The 25403-nt window shown below is 36.6% G+C and overlaps 1 protein-coding gene across 1 annotated transcript; it reads left to right on the top strand.

Moving 5' to 3' along the window:
* Positions 1-678: 678 nt before the first annotated feature.
* Positions 679-1220, top strand: LOC115717598 (uncharacterized). Its single transcript, XM_030646581.2, has 2 exons — positions 679-750; positions 864-1220. The coding sequence occupies exons 1-2, from the start codon at positions 679-681 to the stop codon at positions 1218-1220; spliced, it is 429 nt and encodes a 142-aa protein (XP_030502441.2).
* The last annotated feature ends 24183 nt before the right edge of the window (positions 1221-25403 follow it).

Below are 25403 nucleotides of genomic sequence, written 5' to 3' on the forward strand. Positions count from 1 at the left end.
ATCTATACGATATGGGAAGACTAGTTGTTGCGGATATCCCTGATCTTATGGACACCATTTTGATTGAGGCCCATAGATCCAAATTTGCTGTACATTCTGGAAGTACAAAGATGTACCAAGATTTAAAGAGACAATATTGGTAGGAAGGTATGAAAACAGATGTGGCCAGCTTTGTAGCTAAGTGTATAGTATTTCAGCAAGTGAAGGCTGCGCATCAGAGACCCTCAGGTTTACTTCAACCTTTGGCTATACCAAAATGGAAGTGGGACAAGATTACAATGGACTTTGTTACTGGATTGCCATTGACACCTTTGAAGCTTGACGCTGTTTGGGTGATTGTTGATCGTTTGACTAAGTCTTCTCATTTTATTCCAATTAGAAAGGATTATAAACTTACCAGGCTAGCTTGGCTTTGTGTAGACAATATAGTTCGACTACATGGAGTGCCTTCAAGCATTGTTTCACATAGAGATCCTCGATTTACATCAAGGTTTTGGAAGGCGTTGCAACAAGCCTTAGGGACTGAACTTCACTTGAAAAATGCACATCATCCACAGATAGATGGACAGTCTGAGAGGACCATACAGACTTTGGAAGACATGCTTCGCTCTTGTGTTTTGGATTTTGGAGGTAGTAGTGGAATTCACCTACAATAATAGCTACCAAGCCAGTATAGGCATGGCTCCTTATGAGGCCTTATATGGAAGACCATGCAGATCGCCATTGTGTTGGGCAGAACCAGATGATCATGTCACTATTGGACCACAGATTATCACTAGTACCACTGAAAAGATTAGGGGAATTTAAGAAAGAGTTAAGGTTGTTCAAAGTCCTCAGAAAAGCTATGCGATCTCCATCGACAGGAATTTGAGTTTGATGTTGGTGATTATGTCTTCTTGAAAGTTACTCTTATGCGCGGTGTAATGAGATTTGGAGTGAAGGGTAAGCTAGCCCCGAGGTGTATTGGACCTTTTGAGGTTATCGAGAGGATTGGGGAGGTCGCTTACCGATTAAACTTATCAAGACAATTGGGACATGTTCATAATGTATTCCATGTGTCTATGTTGAGGAAGTGTACTCCAGATCCGTCACATGTTATGGAGTATGAGGCTATCCCTCTTCAGGAAGATGTGACTTATGAAGAACAACCTGTCAAAATCTTGGCGAGAGAGCTAAAAGTGTTAAGGAACAGAGAGATTCCAGTAGTCAAGGTCTTATAGAAAAACCACAGGGAAGACGAGGCTACTTGGGAGTTAGAATCTGAGATGTATATGAAGTATCCTCACTTGTTTAATTTTCAACTTGAGGTTGTACTTTAAAATTTCGGGACGATATTCCTTTAAGGAGGGGAGAATGCAAAGACTCGGTTTTGACCGAGTCAAATGTATATATATAAAATAATAATTAAATAATATATATATATATGTATGTATAACAAAAAAAAATCATATATACAGTAACAGATTCTCACTCGTCCCCCTCTCTCTCTCTCTATCTATCTCTCATTTTTCCCTCTCTCCAAACACAAAGCAAGAAAACCCATAAACCTCCATAACCACCACTCTCCGGTGACCCACCTCCGACCTCACGCGCCGGACCACTCGAACCTCCTAGTGCCGACGACCTCACCCCCAAAGCAGCATCGCTCCTCTCGCCGTCGTTAGCTCGGGATCGCAAGTCAAAGTTTGGGGTTTCAAAATTTGAACGGATTTTCCAGTCACCTCCGGCGTCCGTTTGAAAAATCGTCTTCACCACTAAACTCAGCTCGTCGAGGAGAACAACCTACACTAAACCATTTTTCCCGGTTCGCTACTTTTTTCGGTGACATTTTTGTAGCGACGCCCCTTTCTGGCAACTTTCCGGTGGCATCGTGTACCGATTTGACAAATGGTTGGCATGGGTGTTCTCTACTCGTCGAGGTGGTCGTTTTAATATACACTACTCCTATTTTTGACGACGTTTGCGGTACACCAATTTTTACCGCCATCGATTGTTAATGTGCACCGCTTAGGTGAGGCTTCGGAATCCCAAATTTTAAATATAGTCATATTATATGTCGTTGGACTCGGTTTTGAATGTAGAATGTGATAATGATAATTATTTAATCATTTGGTTGTATAGGTGAGAGTAATATGTAAGTTTGGACTAAACAATTGGAGCTCGGGACTTGAGAGCTTAAGATTGTCTTTTGGATAAAGTTTAACGACTCGGGAGAGGTAGGGACTCAACTTGATTATTGGACTTAATTTTTATATGTGTTGTATAACATTTGACATATTCCAATTTTTATGATTTACAAAATTGTTTGAAAATTTGAAAACATAATCTGCATATTTTTTTGGACTATTCTGGCGCACAGAGTGCCAAATATATTTTTTGCGTGCAAATATTTATGCAGGTTATAATTTTTGGGTTTATTCAAAATACGGCTGTTATGCTGTCGAATTTTCTAAAAATTAAAAAGGAATATGTTCTTAGTTATGCTTATTATTTGCCTACTTTGGTTATACTGATGAGAGCAATATTGATCATGTTCGGTGCATGTTATTGTTTCACGACCTAGTCTCTGTGTCATCATAGGTAGATCAGGTGTGCACTCACCTGTAGGTGAAAGACCTAGAATTTGGACAGGGAGTGAATTAAATCTGAGTCCCGGTATTATGGTGGATATTAGATGCGACTACCCAGTTTTTTGATGTCGTTTTCTATGATTGGTATTGAGAGCTAGGGGTCTAGTGGACGGTGTGATATGCATTTGACGTTTTTTTTGTGATTATTTGTGGTCTCTGTACTTTGTTTATACATTTTGATACTGGTGATGGGATACTTTATTTGTACAAAGCTAACCATGCAGGAATTTTATTAAACCAAGGGTCATTTGATATATATTAGTTGTTTTCCTACTGGGCTTTATAAGCTCAGCCCCTATTTTCTCCGATTCTAGGAACTCAGTTTGATGCTAGTGGATGAGGATGGTACCGTTGGGAAAGGAAGTTGTTATTAGTTTAGTCTTATTTTACCCTTTAACCCTTTAATGAAACTGATTTTGTTTTTAAGCTAAAATGGATTATTTGGATGACTTAAATTAGCTATGTACTAGTTAGAAATGAGGAATGATGGATGCTAGGTATTTTGTAATATAAATGAAAGGATCATTTATAAGCTTTATCTTCCTACAAGGGTCAAAATGTGACCTTTGACCGCCTAAGTTATGGATATTACATATCTGGCACAGCCTAGGGCTCGGGTCGTGAAAGTTTTTTAGAGAATTTTCCACATTTTCAAGTTATCATGCATAGATCATTCTCCAATGACATATAAATGTGGTGATGCATATAGAATTCGAAATAAATATGAAAAAATGAAAAACTTAAAAATATTCTACAATAGACCACGACAAACTAATTTTTTTTTATGTATATGTATACTCGTATATAATAATTATACTATATAAAAATATCATAATATATACAATTATAATAATCAATTATATGAAATGAAATTAATGATATATATAGAAAAATATATATACGTATACATGATAAAAATAAATATGTATATATAATATATATGAATATATATATAAACGTGAATATAAAAGTATATATATATGATTGGGATTTTAGAAATATGAATGACATATATATAAATCAAACTCAAAAATATAAACAAGACAGAGATAATAACTGTTCTGATATCAACTGTTACACTACAATATATAATATGAAAATAAAGTATACATGAACGATACATGTAAAGTGGAATAACTACAGACATATCGAAATCGTATATGTGACCTCAAGCCATTAATGTTTGAGTTTCAATCCCCCTGCGATAGCTTCAGTATGGGAATTCGGGCTTCCTTGCTCTCTCCACTCTCCTTAGATAGAATTTTTCTGTTTGCATCGGATGAGGAAAGAGCTCGGGGACCGAAATCTATACTTGTAGGTGAGATACTCTATCAGTATCTGCGCCATATTAATTATCACAATATTTTGACAATTAATTTAGAAATCAAATTGGATAATTAATATCAAAATCTGACCATATATATAATATCACGTAATTAATTTTATTCAAATTCAATAAAAATAAAATATTCATTTATCTCAAAATAAATTATCTTATTTTGTTCCATAAATAAAAAACATTCTAATATATGTAGCTCTTATCAATATTGCTCTAATGCATAACATTTGGGAAGATAGGAATAATACTTTGTGAATCATGAAGTATACCCTGGGATTGGTTTGAGCAAATGAGTTCAATGTGTAATTGCACTCCTTTGTGCAATGAAATAGTACTTATTTACTCAAAAAAATATCCATTGTTTTTGTTCTTTTCAAGTATTTATATGAAAGTCTCAATCAAAAAGTACACACCACACATTTAGTTTTCAGTAATGATATCTGTATACACAAATTATTCACACACTTATAACACATATATGTGGCAAGTATAATTTCAACTAATGGACCATCTTTATTTAATATAGGTACCACTTGTTAAATGGACTTGCCCCATAACTTTATATCAATTTTGGTGTGTGATTTAAGTGAAATTTGTACTTAAAAGGGCATATATATTATATATATAAAACTAAAGATTTGAGAAAAACACATTAAAGCAACCTTAAAAAAGGACAGGGATCCAAACCTGGATATGCCAGTGACCCTTGTCAATCACATAGCTCTCTCTTGATTCTCCTGCCAGCTCCTTTTTTCCTCTTCTCACCTTCAAAAGGCGTGAATAAAAAACTCTTCATATACATATGTATATGGTAGAGATTAGAAACATCGATATGGATGCCAATTCACACTAACAGTTAAAAAAAGCATAATTCTTATAAGCATATGCCAAGGCTTCCATGGTTTATTCCATATATATTCAGACCGAAGTTTTAGTGTATATAAGGCTTTGTCATAAGCTGCATTCATTAAAACATGAAGAGGTTGGAGAATGAGGACAGAGCTTGATCTTCTATAAGTAAATCAGTTATAGGGCTTCTCTTTCTTGGCACGTATTTGAGGCTTTGACTTAGCATTTAATGATACTTGCCAAAGGAGAGCTGCCCTACGGCTGTTTGAGCTTAATTCACATCAATTGTCTTGGAAAATACTTTGTTACCTTCCTTTGTGTTTTCAGTAAGTCATATTTTACCAAATTTCAATCCTCATTTTCGGTAGAATATTAGTGATGACCAATATAATTATTTTATTGGGTTCTCGCATATGATATGGTGCCTTCTCCACTGAGAGTTGAGACCTTTTCTACTCATCCCTCCCTAATAACATAAGCAAGTGAGTAAAATTCTAAAACGAAAGAAAAAAGGAATAGAAAAAAAAAATAATAGTACTCCCTTATTTAGCAATTTTTTGTTTTTCTTTTGAGGATTATTATTTAGCAATTGATAATTGGTGCGATAAGGAAGCATTTTCATTCAATACTGTATACAACAGGGTGTAGTGAATTTTAGACAAGAGGGTTTGACAAGTTGGAACAAGCAAATCATGACTTTAATTTTAAGTTATGATAATGGCAAAGTCATAATATCTAAATTTAGCTGAAAGGTGCAAACAACTTTCTATGTTAAATAATTTTAATAAACTTGTCTAAGGTCCAATATATATGTTTAAAAATTCCATTCAAACCGGTCGCGTACCAACACCTTAACATAGTGAACCAAATTCCCAAACCTTCCCAAAGGGAATGAAAAATATGTTCCACTAAATGATCACAACAACTATTACAATATAGGAACAGAAAATAAGAAAGAACTTTATTGATTGGAAAAATGTGAATTGTATTACAGAGCAGAACTAATGGTACAGTATTTATATACAAAGTAGTAGAACTAAAAAGACCAATCTACCCTCCTAACTAACTAACAGAATTAACGGTCTAAGAGGCCCCCTCAAGATGAAGTGTAAACATTGTTGATACTCATCTTGGAAACTAAGCTATGAAACTGTGAAGGAAACAGGGGTTTAGTGAAGATGTCTGCGATGTTAGATTTGGAGGGAACATGGTTTGTTTTTATCTTGCCACTGTTGATTTTTTCACGGATTAGGTGACAATCTATCTCAACGTGCTTCGTACGCTCATGGAACACTAGATTTTCTGATATGTGAAGGGCTGCACTGTTGTCACAAAAAAGAGTTGATGGAAGCTTGAAACTGATGCTGAGTTCATTCATGATAGAATGAAGCCAAGAGAGCTCACAAGTGGCATTGGCCATGGCTCGATATTCGGCTTCAGCTGAGGAGCGTGAGACAGTGTGCTGCTTCTTTGATTTCCAGGAAATGAGGGAGTTGCCAAGAAATATGCAATACCCTGAAATGGAGCGTCGAGTGTCAAGGCAAGCACCCCAATCTGCATCTGCAAAGGCGTGAAGTTGAAGTGGTGTTGGTGCAGAGGCATGGAAGAACAAGCCTTGGCCGGGAGTGCCTTTGAGATATTGGAGAATTCTGGTGGCAGCATGAAGGTGAGGTTCGCGAGGTGTTTGAAGAAATTGGCTTAATTTATTTACTGCGAAAGAGATGTCTGGTCTTGTAATTGTGAGATATATTAGCTTGCCAATGAGACTACGATATTGTGTAGGATTTTGTAATTGTTTTCCGGTCTCATTGTTGAGTTTAAGGTTTGTTTCCATGGGAGTGGAAACTTGTTTAGTGCCAAGAGTGCCAGTATCTGTTAATAGTTGAATGGTGAATGGGCGTTGAGAAACAGAGATGCCTTTTGTGGAATGGGCAATTTCAAGCCCAAGAAAGAACCGCAGCTTGCCTAAGTCTTTAAGTTTGAATTGCTTGTCGAGAGTAGTGACAAAATCAGAGAGTTCTGTAGTGTTATTGGTTGCCACTATGATATCGTCGACATAAACGAGCAAGGCCATGAAGAACCCTGCTTTGTGTTTAATAAACAGAGTGTTATCGTTTTTTGATTGTTTGAATCCATGAGCTATGAGTGTGGTGCTTAACTTTGCATACCATTGACGGGATGATTGTTTCAAGCCATAGAGGCTTTTCTTTAATTTGCATACAGCATTTGATGGAATGGTGCCTTTGGGGGTGTATCCTTGGGGCAATGTCATATAGATGTCTTCATTGAGATCCCCATGTAAAAACGCATTGTTGATGTCCATATGATGTAAATGCCACTGTTTGATTGCAGCAAGGGTAAAAAGGAGTTTGAGAGTGTTAAATTTCGCAACAGGAGCATAAGTGTCAAAGTAATCAACACCTTGTTGTTGTGTGTAGCCTTTGGCAACCAAGCGTGCTTTACATCTTTCAACAGAGCCATCTGAGTTGTATTTAATTTTATAAACCCATTTATTACTAATTGTGTGTTGTCCAGGTGGTAAGGGAACAACAATCCATGTTTCATTAGCCTCTAAAGCATCAATCTCATTATCCATTGCATTGTTCCATACTTTATGTTTGCATGCTTGTGCAAAAGTTTTGGGTTCAATGAGGTTGGCAGTAGCCAGTATTGCTGCTCGAAAAGATGCAGATAACCGATTATAGGACATGTATTTGGATAGTGGATAATGAGAATTTGTTGTATTATTTGTCATATTGCAAGTATAATCTTGCAAATATGTAGGCTTGGTACGTGGTCTACCAGATTTTGTTGTTGCAGGTGCAACTTTATTATTGGTATGGGTGTTTGTTGGTGTGGGGTTATCAGAGGCAGTGGTTGAATCCAAACTGTCTGTGGACGTTGTGGGGATGGATTGTTGAGGGTGTTCAGGGGCTGGGGAAGGTATTGTATTGTTAGTTTGGTTGTGTTGTTGCTCAGGGAAAAAATGACTGATTTCAGGATTAGTTTTGTGAGTGAGCAAGGGATATATATTCTCATAAAAGATAACATCTCGAGATTGGAAGATGTGTTTAGTTTCTAGATCGAGTAATGTATAGGCCTTCATATGGTCTGGATAACCTATGAAGATACATGCTCTAGCTCGAGGAGCAAATTTGTTTGGATGTCGAATGTGGGATGCATAAGCTAAGCATCCATAGTTTCGAAGGTGCTGATATTTGGGGATTTTGTTGTATAGCAATTCGTGTGAAGTCTTGTCTTTTAGTAAGACTGAAGGTGTACGATTGAGAAGGTATACAGCAGTGTGAACCATGTAACTCCAGTATTGGAGAGGAAGATTAGATTGAAATGCAAGTGCTCTTGCAATGTTCAAGATGTGTTGGTGCTTGCGTTCCACCACAGCATTTTGCTGAGGTCTACCAACACATGAATTGTGATTTATTGTTCCTTGACTGGAATAGAATGTTGTGAGTTTTAACTCTTTAGCATTGTCAATCCTAACAGCCTTGATTTTGGCTTTGAAATGGACATTAACATAGGTAAAGAAGTTTTGAATGATAAGTGGTGCTTCTGATTTAGCTTTTAACAGGTGTAACCATGTGTGCCGAGAATGGTCATCCACAATGGTTAGGAAATATCTATATCCTTCAATTGAAGGAATGGGATAAGGACCCCAGATGTCAAAATGTATGAGGTCAAAAGGAGCCTCTGAAAAATTATTATTTGATATAAAGGGTAATTTCTTTTGTTTAGATAGGTGACAAGTTGGACAGTTATGAGAATGATCAATAGGAAAATTCAGTTGTTTATTTAATTTGTTTGTAATGGTTACAGATGGATGACCAAGGCGTGTATGCCATTGGTTTTTGATCATATTTACATTACAAGCAACTGAATTGACAATATCCTGTTTGATGTAGTAGAGTTGTCCAATTCTCCTAGCTGTCCCAATCTTCAAGGTCTGAAGGGGGTCCTGAATAGAACAAATGTTAGAAGTGAAAGAGAGTGTGTGATGAGAATGATCTAAATAGGCACTAACAGAGAGTAAGTTGTATTGAAATTGAGGCACAAAGAGGATATTGTGTAATATAATGTTAGCAGTAAGTCTAACAGTACCAATTTTAGCAATATTAACATTTGTTCAATTTGGGAGGGTGACAGATTTATTGTTAGGTGTTGCTGTAAAAGAAGAAAAACAAGAAGTGTGACAGCAAACATGGTGCGTTGCACCACTATCAATAATCCAAGTATTGGGGGAAAGAGGATCGAAAGTACCTGTAAAGTTGTTTATTGCAGCAACATCCGATGTTGATGCATCAGTTGTAGGTTGCATGGATTGAGTGAGTAAAGAAATCAATTGTTGGCATTGTGCTGGTGTGAATTGTGTTTGCTGTGATTCATTCTGAGAGCAAGATGCTTGCATGGTTTGGGGAGGCATTCTTGAGTGGGAACCATTGTCAGTCTTGCGGTTGTTTGTATGTGTTGGTTCATTTGTTCTTGGTTTTCCATAACCAGGAGGGAAACCGTGAAAGAAGTAACATTTATCTTTGTAATGTCCTGGTTTCTGGCAGTGTGTACAGTGGGGTCGAGGCCTTTTATTTTTTGATGTATGATTAGCCATTGTGTCTGTAGATGGTGGGGTAGGAGTGGTAGTGGCTGCTGCAATTGTGGGAATGGTTCTATGGCCCAAAGTTCTTTGCCTCTCTTGGTGAATAACCATGGAGAAGACTTTATTAAGTGAAGGGCAAGGATCAAGAAGGAGAATCTGGTCACGAACAGCATGAAAAGATTCATTGAGGCCCTTCAAGAATTGAAGAACTTGGTCATGATTGAGGTGGGCATGATTTTGTGTTGCAGCTGCACAAGTACATGGAATCTTGGGGCGAATTTGGTTAATTTCATCCCAAATGGCTGTAAGTTTTGTAAAATAGGCAGTGACCGAGTCATCACCTTGTGTGAGATAGGTGAGATGTTCATTCAGTTCAAAAATTCGAGGGCCATTCCCTTGATTAAATCGATTATTTAGAACTGTCCACATCTCAGAGGCAGTATCCAGATACATTATACTGCTTTTAATTTCAGGTGACACAGAGTGGAGAATCCATGACATGACCATTTGGTTACATCTCATCCAAGAACTGTAAAGATTATCAGTAGGAGAAGGTTGAGGGAGAGTACCTTCAAGAAAAGGGGTTTTGTTTCTGGCGCCAATGGAGAGTTTGAAGTCTCTTTGCCATGGCTGGAAGTTTCGATCTGAGAGAACAGGTGTTGCGAGTGCCAAGCCTGGATGATCGGCGTTGCTGAGGTAATATGGAGATCTGATATCTTCATATGCCGGTCGATCTGCAGCTGGAGGAGCTCGAGGAACCTGGAGAGATTCAGATCGAAGAGATGGATCTGCAGAATCCTGGGAAGGATCGATTGGAGTTTGCGTTTGTGCGGAAGTGTGAGATGGTGGCTGAGCTATGGTGGCATCGACCACGGGATCAGTGGTGGTAGCTGATGTAGTCGCTCTGGTTCTCACCATTGTCAAGTTCTTGGAAGCATTCAAGGGAAATCTTGGAGCTTTATGTCATCTGATACCATATTACAATATAGGAACAGAAAATAAGAAAGAACTTTATTGATTGGAAAAATGTGAATTGTATTACAGAGCAGAACTAATGGTACAGTATTTATATACAAAGTAGTAGAACTAAAAAGACCAATCTACCCTCCTAACTAACTAACAGAATTAACGGTCTAAGAACAACAGCAAATATGGGAGACACACACACCTATACCGCGCTTAGAGAGGATCCCGTAAACAAACAACCATTTGTGGTAGACTTTCCACCAAAAACTTTTCCACAAGAGGGATAGGAAAATCCCCTAACAACCTCCTCCCCTGCGCAACATGAGAGGAAGATCACTAAAATAAGAGAGAATTGGTAAACACTGAGCTTCTCAAATACCAAGCAACTTGTTCACTTATCACTCCAAAAACAATATATTATCAATTATATTCCTGCTTTGCTAGGGTTTGGAATTTTTTTTTTCTTTTTCACCACTACAATTTTGGTCTTTAGAGGTAATTTTTTGGGGCTTACAGTATTAATTTTATAAAAATTAGTTACAGACGCTGTTCTAGGTGATGACATATGAGGAAAAATATTTGACATAGGGACCTTATAACATCAGTTGTTATGAAATAATTTTTGTAACATAATAGCTATAATTGAACATTCCCAAATAATTTTATCATAATTCTAGCGAAATTTCAGTCACATAACAACTATAATTAAATATTTTCAAAAAAATTTAAAGCTATTAATAATAATAATAAAAAATAATTCAAAACAATATAAAAGAAGAGATGATGACTTAAATAATTTCTAATCATTATAGTATACGCAATCGAAACAAGTAAGATAATGATAAATAGACTATCATTTACATGAGGATTGATTATTAATTATCAATTAATTAATTCTTTGATTCTATTTTTTTTTTTTTTTTAAATGAAAAAGTTCATTCAACACCAAGGAAAAAACGGGGCAACAGGGGGTGCACCCTCCCCTTGAAAATGTTTAGCGTCCTAGCTAGATCTCCTAGCACTCTTGGCTAAATCGTCAACAAAAGATAATGTAAATTAATCTATAAGTAGAAAAAGACATTAAGAAATCTAAAATCAGAAGGGATAGACCCCTGATTCTTCAGTCCGGAGGGCTAGAAGAGTTATTTAAGGCATTAACTACTGCCTGAGCATCAGAAAAGATGGTGATATCCTGCCAACCTTTGTCTTTTGCCCAGAGAATAGCCAGCAAAATTGCCTGAATTTCAGCTTCCATAGGAGAAATTGCATCCTGCTTGCACATTTTCGCTTCCCATTTTGCTTCAGTTCTGCTGATGGAAAGGACAGCTAACCCAGCCACATTCTGAGTTCAAGAGGCATCTGTGATCATGTAAGTCTCAGCGAAGACCAAATTTGATGGCAGAGGATCTTGGATATTCCTCTATTCAAGACCTGTCATATCCTGAAGTATAGAGGAGAACTCATTGAACTTGTTATGGACACAGACAAGTATCTCATTACTATCCATCATTTTTTCCTTTCGTCCGATTCAGGCTTCTCGCATACCAAATCTCGTTGAAGATGCAGGCAGCCACTTTTAAAGCTTCAACTCTGCTGCTTTCAGAGGCTTTGAACAAAATTCTCCAAAAAGTTGATCATATCAGTACCTGGGATCTGTGTTGAAAGACAGGGGAACAAGCACGAGAATCATATGGCCCACACCAGAGGGCACTCCTTAAAAATATGAACACCAGATTCCTCTTCTGCATCAGAGAGGAAACAATCCTTGTCTATCAAGAAGTGCAGTTTGTTTTTTGTAGGGATGTATTCGTTGATCACACGCCAAAGCATAATCGCCTAACGAGGATGAAGACTCGGGTTCCAAATCCATCTCTAGATTTTACGATTGTCATTGAATCAATGCTCCTGGTCCAGATAGTAGGAAATTTTACAGAGAACCTCCCATTGCCATTGCAGTTCCAAACGATACAATCTTGAGAAGAAGGTGGAAGTCTAGGAATTTCCAATATTCTTCTTCCCAATTCTTCTCCAAAAACATTAGTGACCGAATTCTCATCTCACTCGTTACCCAAAGAGATATCTGCAACTTTGTTTAAACCAGGAAAATGAAGAGAAGTAATGGACATAAGGTCTTTGAACTCACCAATCTGTATCCATGGCATCCATGGTTGATTCCACAGGTCCACTGAACTACCAGAAGAGATTAACCAGCTTCGCCACAATATTCTGAGTTTCCATAATGCTTTTCCAAAGTACAGAGTCACCATTTTTCTGTTGAACTGTCTTGAAATTCAGGTTCCTACAGTACTTGTGAAGCAAACAATTCACCCAGGGGTTCTCTTTTTGCTGAGATAGACTATACGCAAGTTTTGATAATAACGCACGGTTCATGTCTTCAAATCTTCTGAACCCCAGACCTCCTGATTGTTTTTGTTGACAAATAATATCCCAAGATTTGAGAGCTAGGAACCTTTCCTTGTCCACATTAATTACCCAGCCACAAAAATTTTCTAGCCAGAGCAACTAGAGATCGGTAGACAGAGAGGGGGATTTTATTTGTTGACATTGCATAAACTGGCATGGCTGCTACTACTGAATTCACCAGAGTTGTTCTACCAGCAAAGGATAAGAGCTTCATTTTCTACCCCTCCAGTTTTTGTTTCATCCTTTCTCTTAAATTCTCATAGGCTTCTTTTTTCCTTCTTTTGAAAATAAAAGGGTTACCAAGATGTTTCTCCTCCCCAGAGGACTGCTGAACATGGAGAAGCTTCAGAATAAAGTTTCTCCTTTGATGATTCAAGTTGTTGGAGAAGATCACACTCGATTTAGTCGTGCTGCATTTTTGGCCATATCGTCTCTCGTAAGTAGAAAGAATCTCTAAAATGATAGATGCTTCCTTTTCATTAGCCCTTAAGAATAAAATAATATCATCCGCGGACATGAGATGGGATATGGGAGGGGCTGCCCTCGCAATCTGGATCCCGTGGATATCGCCATTACTTTCAACCTTTACGATTAATTTTGACAGCACTTCTTGACAAAGGAGGAAAAGAAAGGGGGGATAATGGATCCCCTTGCCTAAACCCTCTTCCCGGATAATTTTTTTTTCTTAGGACTGCCATTAAGTAGAATCGAGTATGAAACTGAAGTGACACAAGCCTAGAGTAGTTTACAACTACTGTAACACCCTAAATAATTAGGCAAGCTACCCAAGTTACTTACGAAACCCTAATCCCCTAAATGGGATTATAACTAATCAAAAAGGCACAGAATTTAAACTTTTTTCATAAATAAAATGAAAATAAAACTAGTAATAATTTAAACTTACAACAGTTGGGATCCAAAAAATATTTACAAAATTTATTACAAGTCTTTTTCTTTTAGCCGGTGTAAACGACAAAATAGAGTTTCAAAATATATCACTGGTAGACCTTAACCTGCTTGGTCTTATGTGGCTCGGACATGTACATTCTTCGCCCAGCTCCTGAACTCATGGCTGATCAGCTAAAGCCTTACCCTTTCCTGCACAGTAGAGCACCCGTGAGCCAAGCCCAGCAAGACAGTATAAACAATAACAATAATAAGCTCATCACGCTATTTAATTAAAAATGTCATTCATGTATGTCTGCGTGACACAGACCTGCATATTGCATTCACATGCCCATTTATGTCTACGTGCCGTAGACCTATGTGTTGCGCTCACACATCTATTTATATCTACGTGCCATAGACCTACGTGTTGCTCTCGCACGTCTACATACAATAACGCCTTAGAATGGTTCATCTCGGTTATGGTTACCGAGTCTAACCTGATTATGCCTTAAGCGCATAATCCTTGAATCTCATTACATTTAACATGGCATGGTAATTACACACATATATCACTAGGGTAATAACCCTAGGCTATTAGACCGTTCCAATTAGGGTAATAACCCTAATCTCAGTTTCTAAACAATCATACATATCATTTTCAACATAAGCGCCAGTGCGCATACTCTACGTGCTAACCACTGTCTTACCTATTGTCCCAAAAAGGCAAAGATTCCGAATCACCAGGTGCTCCTGATCAGCTGCCGGTAATCCTAGTCACACAAATCAAGGATTTTCACAACTAAGGTTACCCCTAATTTCAAACTCATAAAATAATTTCATGGAATTTAAAACTCACACAGAGCTCGGAATGATCTTTCCAACGAAATAAAGAACTCTAAAAACGGAGTTTAGAATCAAAAGATATGGAGTTTCAAAGTTCAAACCGAAAACTGCCCAAAAACACAATGGCGAGCCGCGGCATGCCACAATCATACCGTGGCACCTGGGACAAATCCCAGGTTCCACCAACAAGAGACGGGCCGCAACATGCTCAGACCATGCCGCGGCACTTGGGTTGAAAACCTAGAAATCAACCATGAACAACACGAATTTCAGCAACCTGAACACTTCAAATTCATCCCAAATCTTGATCAAACTCTCAAATTAACAAATAAAGTTGCTAGCAATTTCACTAGGGAATTAAAATTCATGTTTCAAACACTAATTTCCAGCAATAATCTCAAAATTTCAAATTGCTCAAACAACACAAATTTCATGCTTAACTAAGCAACTTCAAGTTGTTGAACAAGAGCTTCATCTCCAACAAATCAAAAAAATTTCCAGCAGCAAAAACCTCTTAAGAACACATTACTCCAAGCTAGAAAATACCCTATAATCATAATCCAAGCTCAACAGCATAAAACATAACAACAACCAGCACTCTCATATTCAAAATCACCAAAACCAACCCCAAATCACAAAACATGCAAGCTCAAGAACACCAACACATTAACATGGTCTTTTCATAAATAATTTCAACAAGGAATTCAAAATTAATAACTGTAAATACTACCTCAATTCCTTGCACAATCAAGCTTCAAGCTTCCAACACAATTTTCTCAACAATCAAGCTTCAATTCAAGCTTATTTCTCACCAAATCAAGTTGAAAAAAAGGTCAAGAGAGTAAGAAAGGGCGAGAAGGTCGCGTTTGAGGGAGAATACACCAGAAATTTCTTTATCATTTCCCCAAATTCCATTTCATAACTCAATATTCACATAAAGGCCAAATTACAAAAATGCCCTTAGGGCCATAACCTACACTTAGGCATGCATACAAGGGCAAAAATGACATTTATGCATAATAAATTCGAAATAAAATTTAGATTATCACCAATAAACAATAATGCCAAATAAACAATCCAATTTGTATTTTGGGCCCGAACCCGGTTTGGCCTGAAATACCCGGTTGTGACTATACCGTGCCAACCTATTAGAACACACCTGAAAAGACAACACAGTCATACTATGTAATAATATAGTTCTATTAAGCACGTAATTAAATTAATTTCATCAATTTACCCTTCCCGGGTCATAATTGCTAAAATAACCGTGGCTCACCAATGGGGTCTTACTATGTTATAAATCATATTAATTCACATATATTGAACTATATAATAATATAATTTCTCATTTATTCATAATTATCTAATTAGGGTTTTGCTAATCCAATTCTTAATTCTTGGGTATTACAACTTCTCTCATTGAAACCATTGCTATAAGTACTCTGAGTAGAAGAGCCCACTCCATTCGGTCATATAGGCTTTGTGCATATCAAGTTTTATCGCCATGAGGCCTCCATTGCCTTTCTTTCTTTTAATTTTGTGCACCAACTCTTGAGTGAGAATCGAAGATTTCGCGATCCATCTTCCTAGAATAAAAGCTGATTGTAGTGGAGTAATCAAAACATCCATGAGAGGGGAGAGACGATTTACAAGAATCTTTGCAATTATTTTGTAAATAAAGTTGCAAAGACTTATAGAGCAAAATTGTTCCACTTTATCAGGTTGATCTCCTTTAGGGATGAGACAAATGAAAGTGTAGTTCAAATTTTTGTTCATCTCCCCAGTAATGAAGAATTCTTTGACGGCAGAGCAGACCGAATCTCCTACTACATCCCAGTATTGTCGAAAAGAATAGCGTGAGAATCCATCTGGCCTTGGAGCCTTCAGAGGGTGCATCATGAAGACCGTATTCCTAACTTTCTCATCTGTAGGAATAGCATTGATTTTGAGATTAACTCCCTCATCCACTTTCTTCTTAAACATATTATCTAGAATAATTGGGATAACTGGCAAATCAGATTTGAAAAGATCATTGAAATACTCATTGAAGATACCTGATATATGCCTCATGTCCTCCCCACTGGTTCCTTGATTGTCTTTAATTTTCCAAAATATGGTTTCTCTTTCTTCTAATCGTTGTGGACAGGTGGAAAAATTTAGAGTTTCTGTCTCCCAATTTGAGCCAAACCTCCCTAAATTTTTGACGCCATTGACTCTCAAGTCTACGGTATTCTTCTTCAAGTTTTGCTTGCAATCTACTTTCTTCCTAACACAAGTCATTGGAAATACTTTGTTGTTGTATCCACCTTATTCGAGCCTCTATGTTCTTGATATTCTGTTCACTGTCCCCAAAAACCTTCCTTTTCAACTACTGTAGGTCTGAGTTATATTCTGAAGACAGTTAGTTATCCCCAATTGAGTGTTTTCATTCCACTCGTGTTCCACGGTCTCTCTGCAGGAGTTCTCTTTGCATCAGGCTTCATAAAATCGGAAAGGCTTGAATCCCTTTGAATTATCAGCCGTCGAATCAAGGATTATGGGCGCATGATCAGATGAGATGATGGGAAGGTTAGTAACACAGCCTTTAGGAAACAGACTGATCCAATCAAAGGAGCCTATCGTACGATCTAGCCTTTCTCAGATTAAACCTCTATTGAATCTTTTTTTGTTCCATGTAAACTTTCCCCCTTTACAACCCACATCTATGCTACCAGTACTATTAAGAAAATCTGATAACCATCTGAAATCTCTCCACGATGCTTTATTGCCCCCACTATTCTCTTCCAGACTAAGAATAGAATTTAGATCCCCCATAATGAGCCAGGGAATCGACAATCTAGCACCCTGCTTTCCAGTTTTTTCCAAAAGCTCTCCTTCACACAATCGTAGGGAGTGCCATACACGCCGAAAAAGTTCCAATAACATCCTTTGATTCTATTTGATTAATAAAAATTGTTGAATAGAGATAGACAATGATTTAAAACATCATAAAAGAAATAACAACAAAAAATAAAGATTATTATAATCCTCAACTATCCTTAATTTTACTTCCTAATGTAATTACCTACTTTCTCTTCTTCCTATTCAATTGATAAGTTGAGTTAAGAAATTTATAATCTGGTTATGACTTATAAACCCAATCTAGATGAAAAATCCCAATATTTCTATGGTAAAGTTTCATCACAAAGATAGAACTAAGCAAAGCAACAAATAAAATCATACAAACAATCTACGTACTTTTGTCCTAAATCAATTTGCATCTATAACAATCAGAGCATATTAAAATCTCACTTTCTAGAATTTCAATTCGAATCATAGACAACAATTATAGATTATTAGTAAATAATTCTAGAACTAAAACAGATTGTATAGAATTGAATAAAGAGAAGAAGAAATTGAACAATTACATTAATCATTAAAATAAATTCAAATTATTCACATAATAATTCGTAAAAAGAAATTAGGTACTAGAAGACATTCTAAAATAATAAAAATTTAATTAAAAACATAAAAGATAGAGATGGAGGATATAGAACACTGTTTGGACTCCTCCAATGGTGCCTTCTGCTCATAGCCTTTCCTTTATGCTCAGAATTTTCTAAATTTTCGAATTGTGTTAGATCTAAGCTCTCATCCCCTTTAAATAAACCATTAGGGAGGTTTTTCAAAATCTTCCAACGCCCAAAATTTGTCTTTAAGTTCGAATGATAAAGAAAACGTAGCTCCAACTTGTTTAGAAATTTCGGGAAGTTTCTTGTTTTTTTCGTAAGAGCCAAGGAATGGAGCTATTCTAAAATTCTGCTACGATACCCTATATATAGCTTTATCTATAACTCTCTCGCTTTTATTTGGAATCATACAATTCAATATAATTTGAAAAGATAAAAGAGAGATCTAGTTCTTTCATTCAAGAAGTTTTTCCTGGAAGTGAATTGATCATAGTCAAAACTTAGCTTGAAGTTCTTAACTTTATTTTCAGTCACAAACAGAGAGTGTTCAATATCCAAAACTTAAGAAAAATTAATTTATTTTTAGAAAGTGATCACTCTTTACTCTAGATCACAAATTTTAGAGCTAATAATGTAAACTTTGACCAAATTGAGGTAACAAGAAATCCAACTAAATATTATTGGCGTTTTCTTTTTTCTTTATAATTTCCCATTGTTGTCTCGAAAAGGCTTGAAGAACACCAAAATAACCAAAAATATAGATCTCCAAACATTTCTCCTAAAAAGCAAACAACAAAATAATATGCATAAATTCGAACAATAAAGTAATAAAAATACTAAAACACACACTAAAATAGACTATAAAAACTGCATAAAATAAACCTAAAATATTTTCCCAAACTTAACCTTTACTCGCCCTCGATTAAAGACCAAGTTATACTAACGAAAAAGAAAAAATAAAAACAAACACACAGATATGCCAACATTGTTTCCAATTACTATGAAATATCAATTGCACTTTTTAATCAAATTTTCAGTTCAACTGTCTCAAAGTTTAACCTTAAAGTTCCATTAGGGAAATAACTAATTGGACACATGTGCAAATGACCACAGTAATTTAAACTCCACCATATATGCGCAACTCATACCAAACAATTCCAAAACTAAATTTTCATTATGGTTGCATCATTTAACTTTTGTTACTAATGTCAACAATAAATGCTTAAAATTAAAAGAACTTTTTACAAGTAATAATGTCAGGCTTATGTAAAGGTAGATAAAAATATCATTTAAGCTCAACTATACCATAAACTTATTTCCTTTTAGGTGCCTCACTTTTATTACAAACTTATCGTATTCCCCACTTAATGTAAAACACAAAAGATATTTATATTTTTCTATTTACTTTGCAATCCAAATTAATAACTCTTTATTATTCATTTTTTAGTTACTTTTTTTCTTCAAATTCGAGAGAAATTATAGAAAAGGATTGCAACTAATTTAAACATTCTCTCTCACTTTTTTTCTTTAAAGCTCATAACTTTTCAAGACACAATAATCAATTGTATTTTTTTTTCTAAACTTATTTGAAGCTCATGGTCGTTAGAACAAAAGAAAATAATAAATGGGTCAACAAAAATATTTTTTATTTTTTTTTATACTCAAAAAATGTGTATTATAAAAAATCAGTTTGTTATCCCAAATCTGGCACTCTGACGTGGCATCACGAGAATGGTGACACGTGGACTCTACTTAGAGCATCTGTTCGGATCAATATGCCGAGCAGGATGCCTCGCTGGCATATCCAAAATGGAATATTCAACGAGTCGTGCAGAATGAGCAACACTTAGCGAATTCAGCTTAATGCATCATGAGTCACCAGCTCAATCCCTAAAACTCAGGGATCAACTTACGTGTATGTGGCATACACACGATCCCACTATCAGTGTATTCAGCCTCAATCCCACGATCTTTGCATTTAGTATTGATCACACGATCTTTCTGTTTATGCACATTGTAACGAGAGAGGAAACTCTTCCTCCTCAAGTTTCCAGTCCTATAAATAGTGAGGAATGTTCACTGGGCAAAGGACCGAAAAATTATACGTCGAAACGCTATAAGCTAAGGCTATCTAAGAATTATATATTCAGAGATATTATTGTAAGAGCTATAACAAAAGGAAATTTCTTCCTTATTCTTAAGTCAATACAACTAACGAGGATTAGGCTATTACCGAACTGCTCAGGACTGAACCTCTATAAAATTTCTGTGTCTTATTATTGCTTTATTACATATTCTTATTACGACATATCGTTTATCGCTTATCAAAAAGACTCATTGTCGTTGGCTAAAAGCGAAGTCAATATTTTGGTGCTTTCATTGAGAGTAGAATCACAGATCGCTCTTTTCAATACTCGACACGATGGTACAAACTCGTAGAGGCCTGTCCGACCAAGCACAGTCACAGACGTTGGATCCGACGTTGCAGGACCTAGGGAGTTCAAGGGTTCCACCCGCTGTCAATCCTGGACAGACGTGAAGCGTGGTGAATGGTAGGACAAGTCCTCTTACTGAAACTGCGCCTGGTGTGCAAGACACCGGAAACAACAGTTTCGCACACAGCCAGGGCATTCAAAACAGGACTGTTCCACCAGGCATCAACGCCCAAACGACCACCGGAGACGCAACCGAATTGCGAAACCTCCGCGCTGCGCTCGAACTCATGCAGGGTCACAACAATACCTTGCATCACGATGAGGAGGAATTACGCGCCGCAGTAAACCTTGCGTTTGACGAACAGAGGCGTATATTCGCCGAGTGGAGGGACAAAGAGATGGAGGCATTAAGGGCTCACCATGCAGAAATCGAAGATCGTAGTCGGAAAGCCACTGTGCTGATACGAAGAGCCTATCAGACTGTAGGCCAGCAAACACCGAGCGTCATTCCCCTACGAGAAACCGATGATGACCCAACAGTGAATGCTTCCCAGATAAGCAACGGTCAGCTGTCCAATCCCCGATCACGAGTTCCACTTGTGGACCAAGAGGTAGGCAGACAGACCTTATCCGAGAATTCATCTGGAGGGGTCATGCTCGACGGATCCACGTAAAATAATGGAGCCATTCCACCTGCCAACCAAGCGAACCAATCTCTAAGGCAGCCAGGTTCTTCTGTGTTCGATAGGTTAGGAACAACCCATGACCTAAGGGACGATCTAAACAGAAGAAGGGGAACAAACGAACAGAATACTACAACGAACGTGCTGTCCGAAGCCCATACAAAAATCCCCGCTCAGAAAGATGCTGATGTAATCCAACCTGACCAGAATGCCAATCAAGTCAGCCCAGCTGTACAGGCCCAGCTCGACAAACTGAAGAATATGTTTCATGGCATGGCCGGGCAGCGTAACAATGATCTTGAGTTAGACCGTGCACGCGGAACACCCTTCTCACCAGAGATCAATCTCCTACCACTACCCCACAAGTTCAAGATGCTAACGTGGAATATGTACACTGGGAGAGAAGATCCTGTTGGGTTTTATGCCCTAAATAAAACTCATTTCATATAATCAGATTTACTTATTAATAAAGATCAGAAATAACATTTTATGTTGCATGGTTCACATGATTTATTTCATGATTATATGTACATAATGTGTGAATTCTTTTTAAGTCCAAAACATATGAGTTGGTTAAAGATTATAGTATTGTCAGCACAGTGGAATATAATTTTTATTATATGTTCAAAAGTTTATTCCCTGATTTGTCAGAACACTGGATTTAGACTGACATGGTATAATCAGCGATAGGTATTCTTACACCTTGGAAAAGTGTTATGTCCTTTCCAGGACATTGGCAAAGTTTACCAGTATCGGATGTATGGAGTATACATCGGAAGGGACCGATATTGAACTTTGATTAGATATGTTGAAATTTACCGTAATATCTATTCAATTCAATATCACCTATTGATCCTAGATCACATGATCAAAATCCTGATATGGTTAGGCTCAATCTCAAGAGTGTTATTCGTGTTCTTTGATTTGTTAGTTAAGCCTAATTTATGGTCAGGGCAATACATACATTTTGGGAACATGGTAGTGCAATTGAGTGGGAGCGCTAACATAAATATGGAATCTATAGCTTCTATTTGGGAAATAGAAGTAAAGGATGATTTCCTTCGAGCTTAACCAAACGAAGATAAATGGTGGAGATCTCATTTCACTTAGGTGAAATATCATTTATACAGGGTTAAGTGTTTTAAGGATAAAATACATTGTAGGGTGTTACGGTAATTTAATCCCTGTACAGTGTAAATCATCTATATAGAGGATCATTGATCACATTAGGGTTATAACAATGGATAACTAATGACGTGTCTATATCGTGGAACATATAGAGCGTTTCTATATGACTGAGAGTGCAATTCCAAGTTCTAAGTGTGGATTCAATGAGGAATTAATAAGTTAGGGAATTTAGTTGGTAAATTCAGTTCGACTTATTGGAAGCTCGGTTATATAGACTCATGGTCCCCATACTAGTTGAGACCATACTGCTTGTAAGACTCAGTTAATTGATTTTAATTAATCAATTAAAATTCTAAAAGTTAGACTATGTCTACTTTATGAATTTTCACTAAGCAAGGGCGAAATTGTAAAGAAAAGAGATTTTAGGTTTATTTACTGATTAAGAAACTTTATATGTCTAAATTAATAAATATATTAAATGGCAATATTATTTGATAATTATTTCCAAGTTATTAAATAATTAGAATTGGCATTTAAAAGGTTAAATTGGAAAATTGGCATTTTTGAGAAAATGGGAATGGAAAATAACAAAATGGAAAAGTTGCAAAGTGAGGCCAATACCCTTTGTATGACCGGCCCTATGCATAGGAAATTCCATTTGTAGTTTCCATTATTTTAATGCCATACAATTCTAACCTAAACCTAGAGGGTTTTCTATAAATAGAAAGTGTTGGCTTGAGGAAACTAAGACACACATCTTTGATCACTTTGTTTCTCTCAGAAAAAGCCTCACACGCCTCTCTCTCTTTTCTTCTCTCTAAATTTTGAAACTTCTTGTGAATGAGTAGTGCCCACACACATCAAGTGGTATCTCAATCATAGTATGGAAGACTATGGAATTTCTGCATCAAAGAAGGAGAAAAGAAGATCCAGGTTCAGATCTTGGTGATGCTCTGCTACAGAAAGGAATCAAGGGCTAGAGATCTGAATAGAAGGAGTCATATTATTCCGCTGCACCCACTGTAAGGTTTTCTAACTTTATATGTGTTTATTTTCATTGTTTTAGAATTCATATTAGGTTGTTAATCCAACATACATGTTAGTAAATCTGGATCCTGGTAAAATAATTTCCAACAGATCCTCTCTCCCATCTCAAGTATTTTGAGATGCAAATGGATTTACAAGGGGTACGAGGAGACGTATGTTGCAGAATCTTCCCCGCCACTCTGTCGGAAGCCGCACAGCAATGGTATTTCAAGTTGGCTCCTGGAAAGTTTAGTTCATGGAAAACCTTCTCTTCGGAATTCCATGCACAATTCTCTTCCTCACGCCAACTCCCATTGCATCTGGGAGATTTGGTCGAAGTAAAACAGCGACCAAGCGAGCCACTCCTGGCATACATCAGCAGATTCATGACGGAAGCGACCAACGTATCACAGGTAACCGAGGATGAAAAGTTATCCGCAATACTATGGGGGAATTGAAGTCCTTGGCGAACTGTGGAAGGATATAAGGAAAAACGGATCTGTCGACTCAATGAGTGATTTAATTGACAAGGCCGAAGGTTTCATCAAACTCGAAGAAGCCATTTAGCGAGTAGAAGGAGAGCAAAAGCCGACCAAAACGAAGGTTCCTCCTACTAGAACGTCTGCCTAACTTCCCCATTATTCCAGCAATTCAAGTGGCAAGCGTTCAGGCCACAAGCACAAGCAAGGAAACGGGAAGAAGGGAAAGCTCACCGAAAAACCCAAACAGACTCCCCGTGATCACGCCAAACACACTACATTCACTATCTTAACTGAAGATATAGAAAGTGTGTACATAGCAACTCAACGTTAATTCCGTACAAGAAGCCCGGGCCCATGAAAAAAGTGTTGGATTTTGTGCCCTAAATAAAACCTATTTCAATATAATCAGATTTACTTATTAATAAAGATCAGAAATAACATTTTATGTTGCATGGTTCACATGATTTATTTCATGATTATATATATAATGTATGAATTCTATTTATGTCCTGAACATATGAATTTGTTAAAGATTATAGTGTTGTCAGCACAGTGGAATATAATCTTAATTATATGTTCGAAAGTTTATTCCCTGATTTGTCAGAACACTGGATTTAGACTGACATGGTATAATCAGCGATAGGTATTCTTACACCTTGGAAAAGTGTTATGTCCTTTCCAGGACATTGGCAAAGTTTACCAGTATCGGATGTAAGGAGTATACATCGGAAGGGACCGATATTGAACTTTGATTAGATATATTAGAATTTACCGTAATATCTATTCAATTCAATATCATCTGTTGATCCTAGATCAAATGATCTTAATCCTGATATGATTATGTTCAATCTTAAGAGTGTTATTCGTGTTCTTTGATTTGTTAGTTAAGCCTACTTTTGGGTTAGGGTGATACGTAAATTTTGGGAACACGGTAGTGCAATTGAGTGGGAGCGCTAACATAAATATGGAATCTATAGCTTCTATCTGGCGAATAGAAAGTAAAGGATGATTTTCTTCGAGCTTAAGCAAACGAAAATAAATGGTAGAGTACTCATTTCACTTAGCTGAAATATCATTTATACAGGGTTAAGTGTTTTAAGGATAAAATACATTGTAGAGTGTTACGGTAATTTAATCCCTTTACAGTGTAAATCATCTATATAAAGGATCATTGATCAAATTAGCATTATAAAAATGGATAACTAATGACGTATCTATATCGTGAAACATATAGAGCGTTCTATATGACTGAGAGTGTAATTCCAAGTTCTAAGAGTGGATTCAATACGGAATTAATAAGTTAGGGAATTTACTTGGTAAATTCAGTTCGACTTATTGGAAGCTCGGTTATATAGACCCATGGTCCCCATATTAGTTTAGACCATATTGCTTGTAAGACTCAGTTAATTGATTTTAATTAATAAATTATAATTCTAAAGTTAGACTATGTCTACTTTATGAAGTTTCACTAAGCAAGGGCGAAATTGTAAGGAAAAGAGATTCAAGGTTTATATATTAATTAGGATACTTTATATGTCAAAATTAATAAATATATTAAATGACAATATTATTTAATAATTATTTTTAAGTTATTAAATAATTAGATTTGGCATTTAAAAGGTTAAATTGGAAAATTGGCATTTTTGAGAAAA

The sequence above is a fragment of the Cannabis sativa genome, chromosome 5 (assembly GCF_029168945.1).
Source record: "Cannabis sativa cultivar Pink pepper isolate KNU-18-1 chromosome 5, ASM2916894v1, whole genome shotgun sequence".
NCBI classification, from domain to species: Eukaryota; Viridiplantae; Streptophyta; class Magnoliopsida; order Rosales; family Cannabaceae; genus Cannabis; species Cannabis sativa.

Bases quoted from the DNA above. Each gene is read 5' to 3' on its own strand.
- LOC115717598 (XM_030646581.2), top strand. From the start codon at position 679: ATGGCTCCTTATGAGGCCTTATATGGAAGACCATGCAGATCGCCATTG. The intron at 751-863 runs GTCACTATTGGA...CTCCATCGACAG, and splicing joins GGGCAGAACCAGATGATCAT to GAATTTGAGTTTGATGTTGG.